The following is a 17,251-nucleotide window of genomic DNA, read 5'->3' as shown; positions in this document are numbered from 1 at the left end:
CCAATTCGAATATGTATTTTTCAAACAAAAATATTCAATACAGCGTGAATTAGCCCACTGAAAGTTTTATAAATTTGCAGAAAAACAAACACGATTTCAAATGAAACAAGATAGGCTTCGTCAAAAATTAATTTCATCATATCAATCGGTTTCTCTATCTCTGCCCAAATTTGGGATCTTGAGGGAATAAAACTGTATCCACGATACCCTCTCTAGAAAATTTTTAATCAAGCCTCAATCAAAACTGGTATATTTAATTAGGTACAAAAACTACACATTTTCGAAGATAATTTCGACGACTAAAAATGAAATGAAAAACATACCACGGACTGTTCGCATCGACCCAGTGATTTAATAAACTACTCGCCAATAAAATTTACGTATAGTTTATTCGCTGTGGTAAAAATTGTTGACAGATTTCATTCAAATCACGTTTGTACGCGTATAGAGTAGGCTATGTGAAATTCTTCACCGAGATGTACTTTTCAGCCGATCATTTTTTTAGCCTAGTATTTCGTAGGCGTTTGATGTCTTTATTTTATCATCCAAAAGGATTGCCAGATTTTTTTTCTCACATCGACGTAACAAAGAGCGAAGTTGGCGAAAATAAAAAGTAGCATTTCTCTGCTCGGATTTACGTTTGATTTGTTGCAGTAGATACATATATCCGAATACACACGCTAGGCGTTATTATTTCTGTCGAGAGAAGATTTCATATATATATTTTCCATTTTCTCTCAAATTTACCTTCGATACGTGCTCGGTGCTATACTTTCGCTCGATTTAAGGCAATGAACGAATGTGTAACCTCGTTTAAAATAGCTATACACTACTTGAACTTAAAAACAAGGCATAATTTTAACCAAATTCTCACCTTCTTGTTGAGCCCAGTCAATTAGCGAATCTACTCTAGATGTAAAACTAGAGAAACAATTTTCAAATCGACCTTTTCCATCGAGTCCAACAGTTTCGAAATTTGTTTTCACTCCACAAAGCAAAGCTGTAGCGCACGCCGATGATTCGCCTACTTGAGCATCCAAGTTATAAGTCTGGAAACAAAATTAGAAGGAATTTGTTTAAGTATTAAGAACGAATCACATATAGGTAGGTGCATATATGGACAAAGCAAACAGCAAAGAATGGTAGAAAAAATGGTACTAGTAATACAGTTTTATTTACTTAATATTAACGCCAAATTTTCTCAAAACGAAGAACTAAATTAATAAAGATTCATTTTGTCACTACAGATGTTGCGAATATCTCTTCGACGTTTTCAAAACCAAGTTGAAACATTTCTCCTCCATGATCCAGTTACCACTAATGTAATTTCAGACGCAATGGTAAAATTTTGACACCATTCTTACCTTACGCCTTAATTTTAATCATTGTCTAAAATTTGGAGGAAATAATTTTCGCGCGATGAAAATTCAAGCGTTAAAAATTTTGAAATAAGGATGTTAAAGGATCATTAAGTTTACAGAACTCAATTATGATTTTAATTTATTTACTCGTAGCTTGATTTACTGAAATTTTCTTCAAGTTGTAAATTTTCACCATCCTTCCCATTTTCATCGTTAATAAATTTTCAAAGTTGAACCTGAATCGCTGGAGTTTCGAATTTTTCTCAGGATATTTTTTTCTATTGAAATATGTAATCTTTTGAGCAAATTTGAGCAATTTGCCACCACGAAAAAAAGTTATTGAGAGGGATACTGAGGTCAAATATTACAAATTGATGAAAAAAGTTTGTTTTGAACGAATTACAATATTCTAATGTACACAAAAAATTAATTCAGAGTGATAAATTAAAAAAAAATTGATTCATAATGAAAAATTCTCGAGCCTCAAAATAAAAAGCAAACTGTAACAAAAACTCATTTAGCTGCTTTTTATTATAAATCTACCCAAAATTTCATCTGCCCAAATTGATTTTTGACAAGTTTTTGAAAAATCAAAATTGATCAAAAATTTTTTTAAATTGAATTTTCTTTGAAAGCATGGGAAATTTTTCGGTTTTTAGGTGCGTTTATGATTGTCCATAACTCTTACGGCCTGTTACAGAAAAGTAAAAATTTTTTTACTTTTCTGTAATTTGCTTTGTTCTTTTCTGTAAAACAAAACGTTAAGGTTACGGACAACGTGAACTACGCCATAAGAATTCTTGTATTTTACTTTTCCGTAGCAGACCGTAACTTTTATTACGGTTAGTTACGGACAATCATGAACGCAGCTTTTGTTTCCAAAATTTAATTTTTTTTATAAAAAGAGAGAAAATTTAAGAAGAATTTCTCTTCCAAGTGAGTTTGTCCTTTTAAAGGTAGGTATATTCATCATATTTTGAATTTTTCTGAATATTTTCGGAAAAAATGAATGTAGAATTATAGTTTTTCGATGGAACTGATTCTAATTCTGAACACTGATTGACATAAAATCGAAATTAGGCTCTTAAATGAGGTATGATTTCACAATTTTGTTGCATTTTTCAGAAGTTTGGACCACAATTCCTCTTTCAGGGATTTTATTTTGGTTTTGAAGGAAAATGCTCTTCAGAACGAGAACAAACAAACAATTATTGTTTGTTTGTTTTTTTAAATTTGGCCGAAACTCCCTGGTCTCTAGAGGGCTTACTATAGACTTACAATGGTCATTCGGTTTTCAGAATCAGAATCAGTGCTTTCAAAAACCACCAATCATAGGTTAAGTAATCATTTTTTTTTTCAAAATTACCCTCTCCCTTTAGGGTTTGATTTTTCAAAAATACTTCAAAAAAGCAAAATATCATAAAAACACCAATAGTAGATACCTATCTTATCTTTAAAAAAAAAAAAATAAAACATGAAAATTTTGTTTTCTTTTATGAATTATGTACAAATTTTGCTTGCACATTAAACATCTTTTTCGAAAATTGATTCGTTTTTTAATCTCATATAAGTGATATGTATTTTTACAAGGAAATGGTTTTAAGATTCATGTAATTTGTCAACACCTTTAAAAAACTGTCTAAAATGGTTCGAAAAAATTTCAATCAAAACAACTTAGGTACCTATGCAAAAATGAATCCACCAGTTTTTTGCAATAATCTTAGGCAGTGTGTTATTCTTTAATAATTGTTAATTACCATTCAAAAATAGTATAATTACGTATCATATGTACTTTCTTATTATGCAGTGTTATTTCACATTAATGATCAAATTATTGGACTTCTTCATTTTTTTTAAAGAATAAAAATTATTCAATTTTTTTTGTTAGTTTTATTTTTTTTAAATGTAACGTTTTCATAAATAGTACATATTCACAATTTATTGTTTAGATACCTAGTAGATAGAGGTACTTTTCAAGAATAATTAAAAAAAAAAAAAAAAAAACAGTGATCAAAGTAAGCACATAAAAATATCTACGTATATTAAGCTACTCGAGGCAACGTTGTGACTTTTGATTGGTTGAAACCTTATGGAAATTCACCCGATCCAGGTATTTTCGCATATGTATAGGTACACTTACATAGGTACTATTCGTTCATGACAACGATGACATAACGTTATCAACTCGTCTAGCTGGTATAGAGGTCCGCTTTCTTATTGTTCATAAATAGCATCACAATTGGATCAATGCTTATTATTTTTGATTTTTTTCCCTACTGAATTGTGAGTAAGTACCTAAGTATTAATAATAATTTTAGTTTTTCAGTTTTTCATAAGCTTTTTTTTTTTGATCATCGTAAAAGAATTTTGTTTCATTTCAAAGATTGTGGATATTGATTAAAGATGAAAGAAAGAATAGGCCTAAATCACTGAGGAAAGTCTAGACTTTCAAAAATGAATTAAATACCTTTCTCAGATTTGAATTTTCATACTTAGTTTTTAAAACTTAAGATGAGCTCTTATGTTCATTTGCATAAACAACTAAAATTTCCCAATTAGGTATTTCAGGAGTTATTATTTTGAGGTTTCTTTTTTTTTCAGGTGAATAAATTAGAAGGCACAGACAGCGACCGGGTAGATAACTAAGTATCAAAAAAATCCTCCAAGCACATCTGAAAAGGGCCATCGATCCCACAGCAATCATACACCCGACTTCAATATATATATAACGTAAGTATACGAAACAACCGAACAATTTCCATAAATAAAACTTCGCTGATGATCGCAAAAGCAGATTTTTCACGCAAGACGTGGTAGATTTAAGCGTTCTACGAAAACGACTTACGAGCACGAAGAGCAAATAAGTATACAAAACGATAGAAAACCCATTTGTGGACAGGGACACGCATTCAAATCTGAGTCAGTTCTCTGCACATTCGAATACTCTCTTACTGGCAGTCGAAGAATATACCATAATCAGTTATCAACAATGAAATTGTAGCGTTTGAAAAATGTTTAGAAAACGCTGAATTCCGCGAATAGGTTTCACAGTTCGTCGAATCCCATTGACTTTACATTTATGACGAACGAAATATTTAGACGTTTTGCTTCCATCGTTTTTACGAGATGGAACGTACACCTACTGTACGTTTAACAAACACAGCAGAGCGAAATAAGCGAACAAATCTGCGCCATCGTTGGCATCTTAGTAGACGAAGTATATAAGTAGGTAAACACATCTTCCGCAAATGTGACGATTTACGTAGGTTATTTTTTTTTCTTTTCTTTTTTTCTAAACTGAATGCGCTAAATTTAACACGCCTAATATCACTCGAACGGCTTTTCCCATTCGAGTAAATGTTAAAAATTTTAAAAATCGATTACCAAAGATCTGGAAGTAAAAGCAAGTTTTTCTTCGGCAATTTATGAAAAGTACAGCGAAGCTAGTTACGCTTCGTTGAGTAATAATCGTAAAAACGTAAAAGGTACAAATTCAATCGAAATATATATGTTTTTCTAAGACTCCAAATATCTTGCCGTATAATTATTATGGTCAACGTTTCCTGTATTTATAGCAATTTGCTATATAGATACAGTTATTTTTCTATCTTTTATTTTTACACAATTCGACGGAATGAAAAAAATTACAAACTAATTTTCGTTCGTCGAGAGCGATGAACTAGGTAAACAAGTACCTACCTAAATATTATAGCGTACAGCGCGGTAAGGCTAACTGAAAAGCTACACTTTATGAGAGATAGGTATGTGAAGTAAACATTTAAATTTTCTTGAAAATTTCAAAAACTTATGCGCAATAATTCCCCGAGGATTGAAAAATTCTTCAAGTTGACGTAAATGTTTCTAAAAAGCGTTGAATTATTACCATCCGATGAGTATTTTAAGAGCTAATTTTTCTTTTACCAACTCGAACTGTAAACTTTCGCATTACTACCTCAGGCGCTATCAAGTTCAAAAACCACGCTGTTTTTCACTTTTTCAAACAAAAACATGCACCTACTTACGTATAATAAAGCGTTAATTATCTAAACAGTTTCGTTCGAGTAAAATGAAAGATATAGTTATATCTACATTGTCGATTGTACAATAGTGTTGTATTTTTCATACTTCCTATGCCCATCTTTTTGGATTTTCAATACTAACTCATTTTATTTATACTTCCACAATAAACTCATCGAAAAAATGTATCGAGAACATCGGTGTCCTGAGAAGGCTCCTAAGTTGACCGGATACGGAATTTAGGTCATTCTGCGAGTATTTGAGTTTTAAAAAATCTGACACACTTTAGCCTATGGCCGGCTTAATATAATTTTTAAACCGTTACAGCCCTTTTAGAGCAAAGTTTTTCTTTTAAATTACAAAGTTTGCCAAGAATTTCCGGAATATTGAAAAAGCTACGCAGAATCGCCGCGGATAACTTTTTAAATGCGTGAAATTCCCATTTGATTCGCAAAGTAGAATATCTCGTCAATTAATTTTCGTTATAAAAATATATCACTCTTGATGAAAGGAAGACGCTACGATGTTTTTTTGGGCGAATTTTCCCAATGTTATGAGTCACTTTTACTAACTGAACGCGCATATTGGCGAAGAAAAGATGGATAATGCAAGGGTAAAGGTGGATGTGTATCAGGAACATTGATGCAATGGTGATGGGGGAATTGTTGGAATGATGGAATACAATTCATCAGATACCCATCATCGAAAAATACACTCAATTTGAAGATAATTGCTCATCTCAGCCTATCGAAATGCACTTTGATTGGTAAGAAAGTAAACCAATCATCTTTGATGATCTTGATGATTAATGAATTACCATGTAGGTTTTCCATGTTCAATTTTTCAAGTGACAGTTGCAGTGCTCATTTTAAAAAAATAATGACTTTTTTCCCAGCAGTTTCTACCAACTTTGAATTCGTCTTTTTCAAAACGATTTCGCATTCCAGCAAAAAACTATGTTCATTGCATGCTGCACTCATTTTAAATGTATGTCTTTTTAAAAAAACGTACCCTATACAGTTTCTAAGTAATGAGGTAGGTACATACCTACCTATACGTACCATAATAATTTTATTTCTACGCTTACACTATACTATAAAAATGTCGATGAAAGCTTCATATAGGTACCCTGGTACCTAGGTACTCGCATTCCATGTTCATCGGTTCTGTTCATTCCATCGAGTCGAGTAATAAAAATTGATTTATAATTTTTAAATCAACGCTGCACAGTGCACAAATATTACGAAATAATTGCTAATTCTGTCGTATCACTACTTCTGAGAAACGATTCAGTTTCCTTTCCTTAAAATGAATCGTAGGTACTTACTTGTTAAATTGAAGAAAAAGTTAATTACCTTGCGTACGGATTTGGATTCATTTCATCTGTTCTTCCGAAGTAGGTAGGTACACTACATACATGATAATGTCATCACTCATTTTTTAAAATCATCATTCGCAAGATGACTAGGTACATATAAAAAATTTTTACCTAAAGGCAACTAAAAAGTTGAAACTTTTTGAAAATGAAGGAGGCAGGAGTACCCATTTACGTAGTACCTACGTACTTCGTCATGAATCAATGTCGAATTTTAGGTCTTTAGATCAATTTTTAGGGAAGGGTGTATGGTGTAGTGAGATGAGACAACATTTTTCCAACGTAAAAAAAAGGGAATTTTTTTTTTAATTTTCAAATCAACGCAGAATATATGTATGTATATTTTTGGATATAGGTATTTTTATGCAATTTTCGTCTTGATCACTTAAAATATTGTAAGTATAAACAACTGTTGAAAATAGTACATAGAAAATAATTTTAAGCCCCCCAGGTGTTCAGGGTGATAGTGTTAGTACATCGATAATTACTTGGGTATATCGATGTTGAAATATAAATATCGATAGTTCCATTATTATAGATATTTTCAAGGTGAAAAATCGGAAAAATTGAGAAACTGGTGGAAAACCCATTAACTAAATGGACAAAAAATTTCTTTAGATCTAGTAATTAATGAAATAATTTAGTTCCTTCCTCCTTCAAAGAGTAAAAGCCTAGACAATTTTACTTATAAATAAAAATTTCGAATTCTACCCAAAAAATTTTTTTTAACATGCTCATTACATTAAATTGCTGCACTTTTTGTAATTTTATTGGAAATATCGATGTACTTACCTATCGAAAATATCGTCGATGTATTATTGATATCTCATAATCTGAAATATCAACGTCACTAGTTTAAGGAGCTGGGCCAGGGGTCCTCAAAGTACTCGTAGGACCATTTTTGAAAAAATCAAAAAACGTGAAGTAGTCATCAGTTAGGTCCCCCTAAAAGTTTCAATTTGAGTTTTTGAGCATCGCTGACCCATAGCAATTTAAAATTGAAGACCATTACGAATCGCAAAAATTTTCAGAAAAGTAATTTTGGTGAAATGAAAAGTGAGAAGTTCATTGAAAAGTGTGAAAAGATGTGAAAAGTAAATCGTGCGAGTCTCATTTTAAAGCTCTCTGTAAGAGCTTCAAATTGGTGTATTTTTTGCCTATATAAAACACACAAAAAACCAAAATCATTTTTTTAGCCTACTTAATCGAATAGTGGTAGTTTCGAGCCCTTGTACCTAAAGTCTCTAACATTTTTGAGGTTTTCAGTTTTGATAAAAATGTTGTGAAAAATATAAAAAAAGAGTGCTGAATTGAGAAGGTGGAGGAGTGGTGAGAGTGAAACTTGATATTTGACTTCATCAATGAGGTCAGTGATCTCTGATCAGTAAATTGATTGGTCACTCGCTTTTTTTTTAGTGAAAACTGAAAAGTGAAATGAAAAGTACGTTTCACTTTTCACACTGCACATCTCTACCTACAGTACTTTTTTGAGTTTTTCATTGTTAAAAGTGTTCAGCACTCCACAGGTCAAAATATTCCGAATAACACGCTTTTCATGATCATTTCTATCAATTATGAGGGGACATCAAATAAAATGCAATTCTTTCTCACATTTTATTTTTGAAGCGCAAAATTTTTCGTTTTTCCCCCTTAAGATTTTTAACGCTATTTTCCTCGTTTTTCTCATATTTCAAGTCAAAATTCTAAAAAAGTAGGTACCCTTACTCAAAAAACACATTTTTATAAAAAAAAGAAATGAGAAAAAAATTACAAATTATGCTGATTTCAAAATCTTGATGAGAGAAAAACCACTCAAAATCTCAAAAGTTCTCCGCTCTTCACTTTTTTGGTCAAAATTTCAAAATTTTTACATTTTCCCCGTTTTTATGAAAATCTTCAAAAATTTCAGTCAACAGTTGACATGTAAATTAAAAAAAAAAAAAAAAAAAAACACTCAAAATCTGAAAATTTTGTTACTCTTCTACTTTTTGGGCTAGAATTTTCCACCATTTAGCACTAATCTAGGATGGTAGAGCTGAAGGTGAGTTAACGATCTGGTGAACATAAAAGCCCACTTGACTGCTATCTCGTTTAAATTGACCAAAAACCCCTTGAGATTTGAAACTTTTTGCCGAAGTTGTTAATTTTTTCGTCTTTTTTCAGTACATAGATGAACTTGAATGTCAAAAAATGGTCTTCTCGAATATGTTTGTTATTTTTCAAGGAATTCAAAAAAGAAGGAGGGTCATTATGGGCATTTTCGTGCCCCTCGCTACTTCGAGACTTGAATGGCCTTTTCTTATAGAAAATGGTCCCTAGTATTGATATTAGGCGATATTTTCCCAGAAAAGCCCATAGGGGGGCTGTGGGGTGGCCCCAAAGTCGAAAATTTCAAAAAATTTTAGAACCACTGCTCGAAAATGTAAAAAATTAAAAGTAGCGAATATATGTTGCTTTAAGGGTAAGCAATGCGGCACGTAACGCTTTTTTCATTTTTGACCTTTTTAGGGGTTGTGGTGGGGGTATTTCTATTTTTGAAAATTTTGGAACCCCCTTTTTTGACCCTTCCCGTCGAGCCACCCTAATGCCCTTTTCATGGTTTATTGCTACTAGTAGTAAGTTCAATTGATATCATTTGCAACCCCCTCACCAACTTGGCTCATATCAAAAAATTCAATTTTTGACTTTTTTTTGAGGTCCATATTTTGGGAAACCATGAAAAGCTATCGAGGTCCGGTTTGCGGCAAATATGTTGCATTTTACTTCTTAATCGACTGGCATGCTTGAATTTTTATTTCAAGTCAATTTTTGACCTCATTGTTGCAGATCACTTTTGGGGGTGGTGAACTTTGCGAACCCCTGAAAAAAGTTCTAAAGTGAATTTTTTCAAACTTTGAGCTGAAATGGTCTTAAATACATGGGCTTAACCAATATAATATGCGAATGCGATATTTTAATACAATTTAGTCATTTTGGCTGATTTTATCAAAAAAGTAGTGCTTTAACAACAGGCATAGCATTTCCGGTAGTCCAGTCATTAAAGACATTTTTACAGGAAAAATTAATATCAAACCGATCTTTCGCAGACATTGTTCACAGAGGTCCCCTCAACAACGTACTAAAAGTCCTGGCCCCTACGGGGTCCGGAGCCCCCTCAAATGGGGGTGAAACCTCCCCCGAAATCAGTTTTTCGCCATTTTCTCCCCCGCATTGCATTTTAGCGAAAAGTATGTGGCTAGATAAAAGAACCTACGTCGAATTTCCGATGTAATGATGCGTCAACTTCCCTTGTATGTTCGGGGGGGGGGGGGGGGCGGAACTGCAACCATTCAAATGAGGGGGGTTCTCTGAAAAATACATAAAGGCTATAGACGCCTAAGAGGGGTGAAATGGTCACCGAAATCGTTCGAGTTGATATTAGTATGGAAGGTACCATAGGTACCATTGAGAAACTTCCGCGTGGAAAGTTTCAGATCCACACCCTCTCCCCTTTTTGGAGAGCCCCCCTTTTCTGAAACTTCAATAACACTTTTCTCAGCCTAATTCCAACCGATTTTGAAAATTTTTCAGTATGTTATGTATATCCTCATTAGGTATCCCCACAAAAATTTTCAACCCCCTGCCCTCATATTTACCCTTCAAAATGGTGTAAAAATGTGTCATCGGGAGGGTTGGGGGTAAAATGGGAATTTTAGGGAAAATAACTAAGACTTAATGAGTAGGGTATAGTTTTTCTTATGATTCGGTACCGCTGAGCACGGATATGACGTCAGATTTTTTGCTACACTCATCTACAGAGTACTTGGCCGCCTCAATTTTTATTATTGTTAAAAAACATAAAATAAGTTGAAATACGCCATTTTGAAGGGTAAATATAAGGGGAGGGGGTTGAAAATTTTTGTGGGGATACCTAATAAGGATGTACATAACATACTGAAAAATTTTCAAAATCGGTTGGAATGGGGCTGAGAAAAGTGTTATTGAAGTTTCAGAACTTTTGCCGGAAATGCTATGCCTGTTGTTAAAACACTACTTTTTTTGATGAAATCAGCCAAAATGACTAAATTGTATTAAAATATCGCATTCGCATATTATATTGGTTAAGCCCATGTATTTAAGACCATTTCAGCTCAAAGTTTGAAAAAATTCACTTTAGAACTTTTTTCAGGGGTTCTCAAAGTTCACCACCCCCAAAAGTGATCTGCAACAATGAGGTCAAAAATTGACTTGAAATAAAAATTCAAGCATGCCAGTCGATTAAGAAGTAAAATGCAACATATTTGCCGCAAACCGGACCTCGATAGCTTTTCATGGTTTCCCAAAATATGGACCTCAAAAAAAAAGTCAAAAATTGAATTTTTTGATATGAGCCAAGTTGGTGAGGGGGTTGCAAATGATATCAATTGAACTTACTACTAGTAGCAATAAACCATGAAAAGGGCATTAGGGTGGCTCGACGGGAAGGGTCAAAAAAGGGGGTTCCAAAATTTTCAAAAATAGAAATACCCCCACCACAACCCCTAAAAAGGTCAAAAATGAAAAAAGCGTTACGTGCCGCATTGCTTACCCTTAAAGCAACATATATTCGCTACTTTTAATTTTTTACATTTTCGAGCAGTGGTTCTAAAATTTTTTGAAATTTTCGACTTTGGGGCCACCCCATAGCCCCCCTATGGGCTTTTCTGGGAAAATATCGCCTAATAATAATACTAGGGACCATTCCCAATAAGAAAAGGCCATTCAAGTCTCGAAGTAGCGAGGGGCACGAAAATGCCCATAGTGACCCTCCTTCTTTAACAAAAAAGTTATAAATGCAGACCCGCCCCTTTTCTGCGCCCAAATACCACTTTCCCGGCAGTTTTGCGGAAATCTGACATCACCAGTCGATCCGCCATATTTCAAAACCCACTTATCCGTGAAAAAATTTGTTTCCGAAATTGTGACTTGGTCCCTTTCTGTTCTCACCGATTCAATTATAGCTGTTCAAATTTGATCAAATCCCATGGAAAACCTCAGCGACCTGATTGGATCTAACCAGATTAGATCTGATCTGATCACACCAGAGCGAACCTGATCAGATCCGGACATTCTCTGGATCCAATTAGATTTGTTCAGATCTGATCATTTTCCCCCCAGAAACGACTTCCATCATGCAAAGTTCCTGGGCATATAACCTGGAACCAAAAACTGAAAATAGATACACATTTTTTTGGATGCCTAAGCTCTTGAATTCTGACCTTGAGTGAATGATGAAAATAACTTTTTGAATCTACGTACTATAGGATTTTGTTCTACGAATACCTAATCGTTACCTCGCATATTCTTGTACAGCACTACAACTGAAAACCCATAATACCAGACTGCCAAGACCTGCCCTGAGTTATCTATAGGTACTGATAATTTTATCAGGTAGAAACCGCGAAGCAAGCTATTTAATCAACAGAACACATAATGGACAAAAATACACACAACACTCGCTTTCGCCTTCCAAACATATTCCAAATCCAAACCTTTATGCTTCAGCGATAACCGATAAGCCCAGCTGAAAATACAACTGGTGAAACGGACTTGGTGCCCAGAAGTCGGTCGGCGCGCGCATGCACATTGATTATGACAACATGGCGTTGGTGAAGGATTCCGGTTTCCATTGTTTGTGTTTCTGATAAGAGTAAAATTTGGTGTGGTTTTTTTTATGGTATACAACATTATCATTCCTCGTGTGTGTAGTGTACTGGTACTATATTATTTATTGTTTATTAGAACTAAAATAGTATATTATGCAACTAGGGAGATAAAGTGCGTGATTACAAACGAGTGCTAAATACAACACGAGGCGTAGCCGAGTGTTGTATCTCACTCGTTTATGATCGCGTACTCTATCTTCCTAATTGAATAATATATTTTACATATAACATACATATGATACTTATCAGTACAACGTTGTTGTGAGGTGCAAAAATGACTGCCGCCTGCCGCAGATTGTGGGAATACCTACTAATACATACGTTTTGTTTTGAATTCAACTAAATTTTAATGAACATGTGAAGATAATTTTCAAAAGAGGTTTCATTTACCTAAACATTTATCGTGAATGTACATACGATTTATTTACTATCAAAACTCAACAATTCTAAAGTGAAATGTATTTTGTGACCGTATCGTTCACCATTGTTAATCGAATATTCATTTTAAGTAATTCACGCACGTCAAAATTCACTAATTAAATCACAAGTGTGATTATTTACTACAATGGTCTGAAGTTCGATTCACCGATTCAGTTTGCAACCTCAAACCTGTAACATGTGGCTGTACCTAGTTGTTAAGCTGAACGGCCGACGCGACGTACGTACGGTCCGATAACGTGTTCCATTTTTGTTGAATTTTTTTTTGGGGTGTTGGGGCAACGCGTTCTTTCGTAGCAGTATAATGTAAACATAGCAGTGTTGCCAAATCGCAAAATTTTAGATTATCTCCCTAGGGAGTATCCAAAATTTAGATTACCTCCCGGATAGAGATTCATTCCTCTTCTTATTTACTCGCTCAGAATGTTCCAGTTTTTGCATCGAATAACAACGTTGTAATGATACGTATTATATGTATGTTATATGTAAATGAGGACATCGTGATTTCTGCTGCGATTGCTTCCGTAATTATATGGTAACTACGGTATACGTTGTTGAAGAAATTTATTGTGGTTTGCTGTATTAATTGGCGTTCGAAGGAACATCTTCACCAATTCGGTATGTTTGTTTATTCGCATATCTACTATATTTTTTGTGGTGATAGGAATTAGTATTTTAAGAATAATTTAGATTTATGTATCTTTTACTTTACTCAAACGAACGTAGCAACTTGTAGCTAACTTGAGTACGAGTATTGGATTCCTCATCCTCTGCGAACATATTGCATATTTTAGTTAATGGGTGGTCGATGGTTGGTGAAAATTCGCCAGTTTGAAGCTTTGAACTGTTCATTTCAACTTATTTGAGCATAAGCTCGGAATCGGAAAGAGAAAGTTTTGGTTAGAGACCATAGTTGAATGGGAAATAAAAGAATACTATACACACACTCGTCTTTATTGTTCTTTTCTTCGATTTTTACCCAAATAAGTAGATATGTACTGTACCTAAGCGAAACAATACGAAGAAAGTTTTGGTTAAAGGTTATTTTATAGTGTCGTGTATCGTGGTACGTTTTTTCCCATTCATTGTTGGGAAAATTTTTAAAAATTTCCTACATTTAACGATATGAGGAAAAAGAGTTGTTGGAGAACAGGGTTATACGAAATCAATGATAAAATGTTCTGATGCTGTATAGCATAACGATATGGCCAGCTTATTTAAACATTATTTTACATTTATATGGTACCGTAACGTAACACCCAAGAATATAGACATAAAAATTGATATTGCAAAAATTGAAAAATTGAGTTCCGCTTGATTTGATTTTAGTATATATTTCGATGAAAATATCCTAGCTGGGTTTTAAATGCTACTGCCGTTTATTAATGGTAGTTTCCGTTTTTCACTTTTCATTTCCTTATTTTTATACCAGAGTTGACGTATTTTATTTTCGGTGTGTTGGCGTGAGAATGAACCCATTCCCGTATAAATTTCCCAGCTATTTCCACTATATAGGAGGCGTAAATACATACATGTAGATGTAATAAAATTATGTTACATAGATAGATACCCTTGAAAACTTTCCCTCTTGGTACGGTATATTCGCCGATTACGATGGCTTAATGTGGTCGCTATAACTTAATTGATTGCAGGGCCGATGTATAAACCAAATGTGACACTTTAGTATCAATACTTTGGCAAAAGTTGTTCAAATTATGAAATTTCCAGCAAACCTCCCACGGAATCTTTCACGAAAAAATATTGCCCTCGGTTTTGCTCCGCGCTATCTAATTATATTTTATATAGGTACGTTGTAATCTGTATCACTATAGACTAGACACGATATTGTGTAATTAATTAAACGATACACATTTGGCGATGGAATAAGTGAGCGTCGCGATGCTCGCAGAATATTGCTCTTGAATCGACGATGTACTTATACTGGATACACTTATACTTATACCTCTATATAAACTATACTAAAAGTAGAACTCTTTATGGCTCGTCGCACTCTTCAACGTTATAGTGCATACTTCATTATTTCGCAGACGATCTTTTCCACTTTCGGTGTGCAGATTTGTTAAATTATAATTCCATCTTTGTACTTGTTTTTCATTAATATTTTCTAGTCTTTTAGATATCACGAGTTTATTTCGTCGCTGTATAACGTTGAACTTGCCGCCAAGTTTAATTAACAAAGTTTATTTTATACTTTTTCGATCTATTTTTTTTTTCGCCATGCATAAATCGACTACTATGTGCGATTAATAATGCACCATTTAAATGCAACGAGAAAACAGAATTAATTGTTGAGTTTGGAATTTGGTTCGGAGCTTGCGGATGCCTTTATCGTATATACCGATTGTTTAACTTTCCTTCAGTTTTGACTTTAGTTCTTGAATATATTTTTTTGTACTGGATTAAGAAGTAGGAAGGAGCAAATCTGAGTAAAACGCTACAAATCAATAGAATCAGTCTTTTGGAACTCAGGAAGGCATTATTGACTTTAATTTGGAAAAACCAAAACCCAAAGATTGAACGGTTTTTATGGCATTTTTTGAAAATTTAGAATTAACTAAAAACGACCTGGGGCTCCGGAGCAACTTGAAACCACCTCCAATCGACTCAGCATGTTGAAATTAAGGTATAAATTTGAATATTAGTTTTCTACCTTCCTTTGGGCGAAATTTTGTAGAAATTACAACTTTGAAAACATTTTCTTGGAGGCTCTAGAGCTGCTAAAATGGTTCAAAACAGTTTCCAATCAATTCGGTGCCTTGGTCGAATTTTGTCTTGGGTACCTACCTACAAAATTTTAGCTTTCTAGGTCAACTTAATGAAATTGTGATTTTTTCTCAAAGATTTTCGAAAATTCACCAAAAATAAAAAAATGCACTTCAGCAACTGGTATTTTGGCTGGGTATATATTTTTGCATGCTCTTTCAATTTGGCTTTGTTCATGAAAATTTTTCTACCAGTTGGAAATTGGGATACCTACTTCTCTTGTAAGCTGAGTAAGTACGTCGCAGAGACGGATCAGCAGTTCTGGAAAAGCTCACATTTTTTTCGGACGAAAAGGCTTTGAATTCCTTGAATATCGGCTCAAGAGGGAAGTATATAGATTTTTTGTTGACATCTAGCTCGTGACATTTCAAAAAGCTAGCGTGGCATTTTTTTTTTTGAAACGAAACCATCCAACATGTAGGCTACTTAAAGGTGGATCGCAAAAAAAAAGTTGAAGGATTTTGACCAAATTCATTGGAGACTTTCATTTTGAGTTGACAATCACTCAACAAAGATTGTAAGCTCTGGAGGTGCACCTAGAGGGGAGATATGGGTCTTCAAAGAGAAGCTATTCTTCATAAAAATCGTGGTTTTTAGCATGATTTCCATTAGAACAAAAGGGAAAATAATTATAGGTTTGGAGTTGGAGCAGAGATCACTCCAAAAATCCATTTTGGAACCCCAGGAATTAATTTCCACCGATATTTTGCATGTCTGGTACCTTTTGTATTTTTTCTATTAATTTAATTAAAATGATCACTATTCTCACTTTTCATTTTTCAAACCACATCTCATCTCTTCTTTAGTTGAGAGTTTTTTGACATATTTCCACTGTCTCTTCAACCAAAGTCGGAAATTTTTTTTCGTTTTTATTGCGTCATTTGAAAGCTTAAAATGTCAGCTTTTTTTTTGAAAAAAAGATATTGAGTCTAGTCTAGCCCTTTTTGCGGCTGAGCAATGAACAGTTGAAGTTTCTGCTTAAAAAAAGAAAATTTTGAGAAAATTGAAGTTCAAAGTTTTTTCATCAAAATTTCGAAAAAAAATTATTTTCTCGACTTCTACAGCACCAAATTGGCTGAAATTTTGATATGATACTTCAAAGTTATAGGCAATCAAATTCTCAAATTTGTGTCAACATTTGTTGACTACCTATTTGTTGAATCGCAATTTCAAATATAGTCAAAATTCAAAGTTTTTCTTTCAAAATTTCGAAAAAATTATTATAATATCAATTTGTTCGGTTTTATGGTAATAATAATCCGGTTCCTCGCCTCGCCTCTGGGCATAGAGGAGTCGACATGTACCAGAGATGATTGTATTAGCTAATAATCAATAAATTTCAGTTTCAATTTTTTTTTGTCGGACTATGAAAAAATCCTAGCTGGAGGGATTTCAAAGAAATTCGCTCAAATTCGGAATGTAGGCTTGGTTTGGATTTGGATTGAAAGGGGTTGAGTGTTGATGATCTTGACTCAAAATTTGCGGATATTCGAATTTTTCAAATTTTTTGTATGGTGGAAGAGAGGAGTGAAAGAGATAGAAAAAATTCAAACTAAGAATCAATCGATAGGAAATCAAAATTTGTTTAACAT

The 17,251-nt window shown here is 33.7% G+C and overlaps 2 protein-coding genes across 3 annotated transcripts in view; one reads left to right on the top strand and one right to left on the bottom strand.

Annotated features, from left to right (window-relative positions):
- The window catches only part of LOC135845463 (alkaline phosphatase, tissue-nonspecific isozyme-like), a 199,436-nt gene that overhangs the window by 40,792 nt on the left and 141,393 nt on the right, over positions 1 to 17,251 (bottom strand). The window contains exon 4 of the mRNA XM_065364034.1: positions 875 to 1,049. Coding sequence (XP_065220106.1) covers positions 875 to 1,049 — 175 coding nt within the window. The remainder of the gene's footprint in view (positions 1 to 874; positions 1,050 to 17,251) is intronic.
- LOC135845460 (uncharacterized) overlaps positions 1 to 17,251 on the top strand; it is a 219,824-nt gene that overhangs the window by 93,155 nt on the left and 109,418 nt on the right. Inside the window, exon 1 of one of the 2 annotated variants that reach the window (XM_065364025.1) lies at positions 12,511 to 13,493. The exons of the other annotated variant lie outside the window; for it this stretch is intronic. The gene's annotated coding sequence lies outside the window, so the exon portion shown is untranslated. Of the gene's footprint in view, positions 1 to 12,510; positions 13,494 to 17,251 lie in introns of those variants that run through there. 2 annotated transcript variants of the gene reach the window in all.

The sequence above is a fragment of the Planococcus citri genome, chromosome 4, assembly GCF_950023065.1.
Source record: "Planococcus citri chromosome 4, ihPlaCitr1.1, whole genome shotgun sequence".
Classification (NCBI taxonomy): Eukaryota; Metazoa; Arthropoda; class Insecta; order Hemiptera; family Pseudococcidae; genus Planococcus; species Planococcus citri.
The sequence above is the reverse complement of the archived record's forward strand: the minus strand, read 5'-3'. Positions and strand labels throughout refer to the sequence as shown.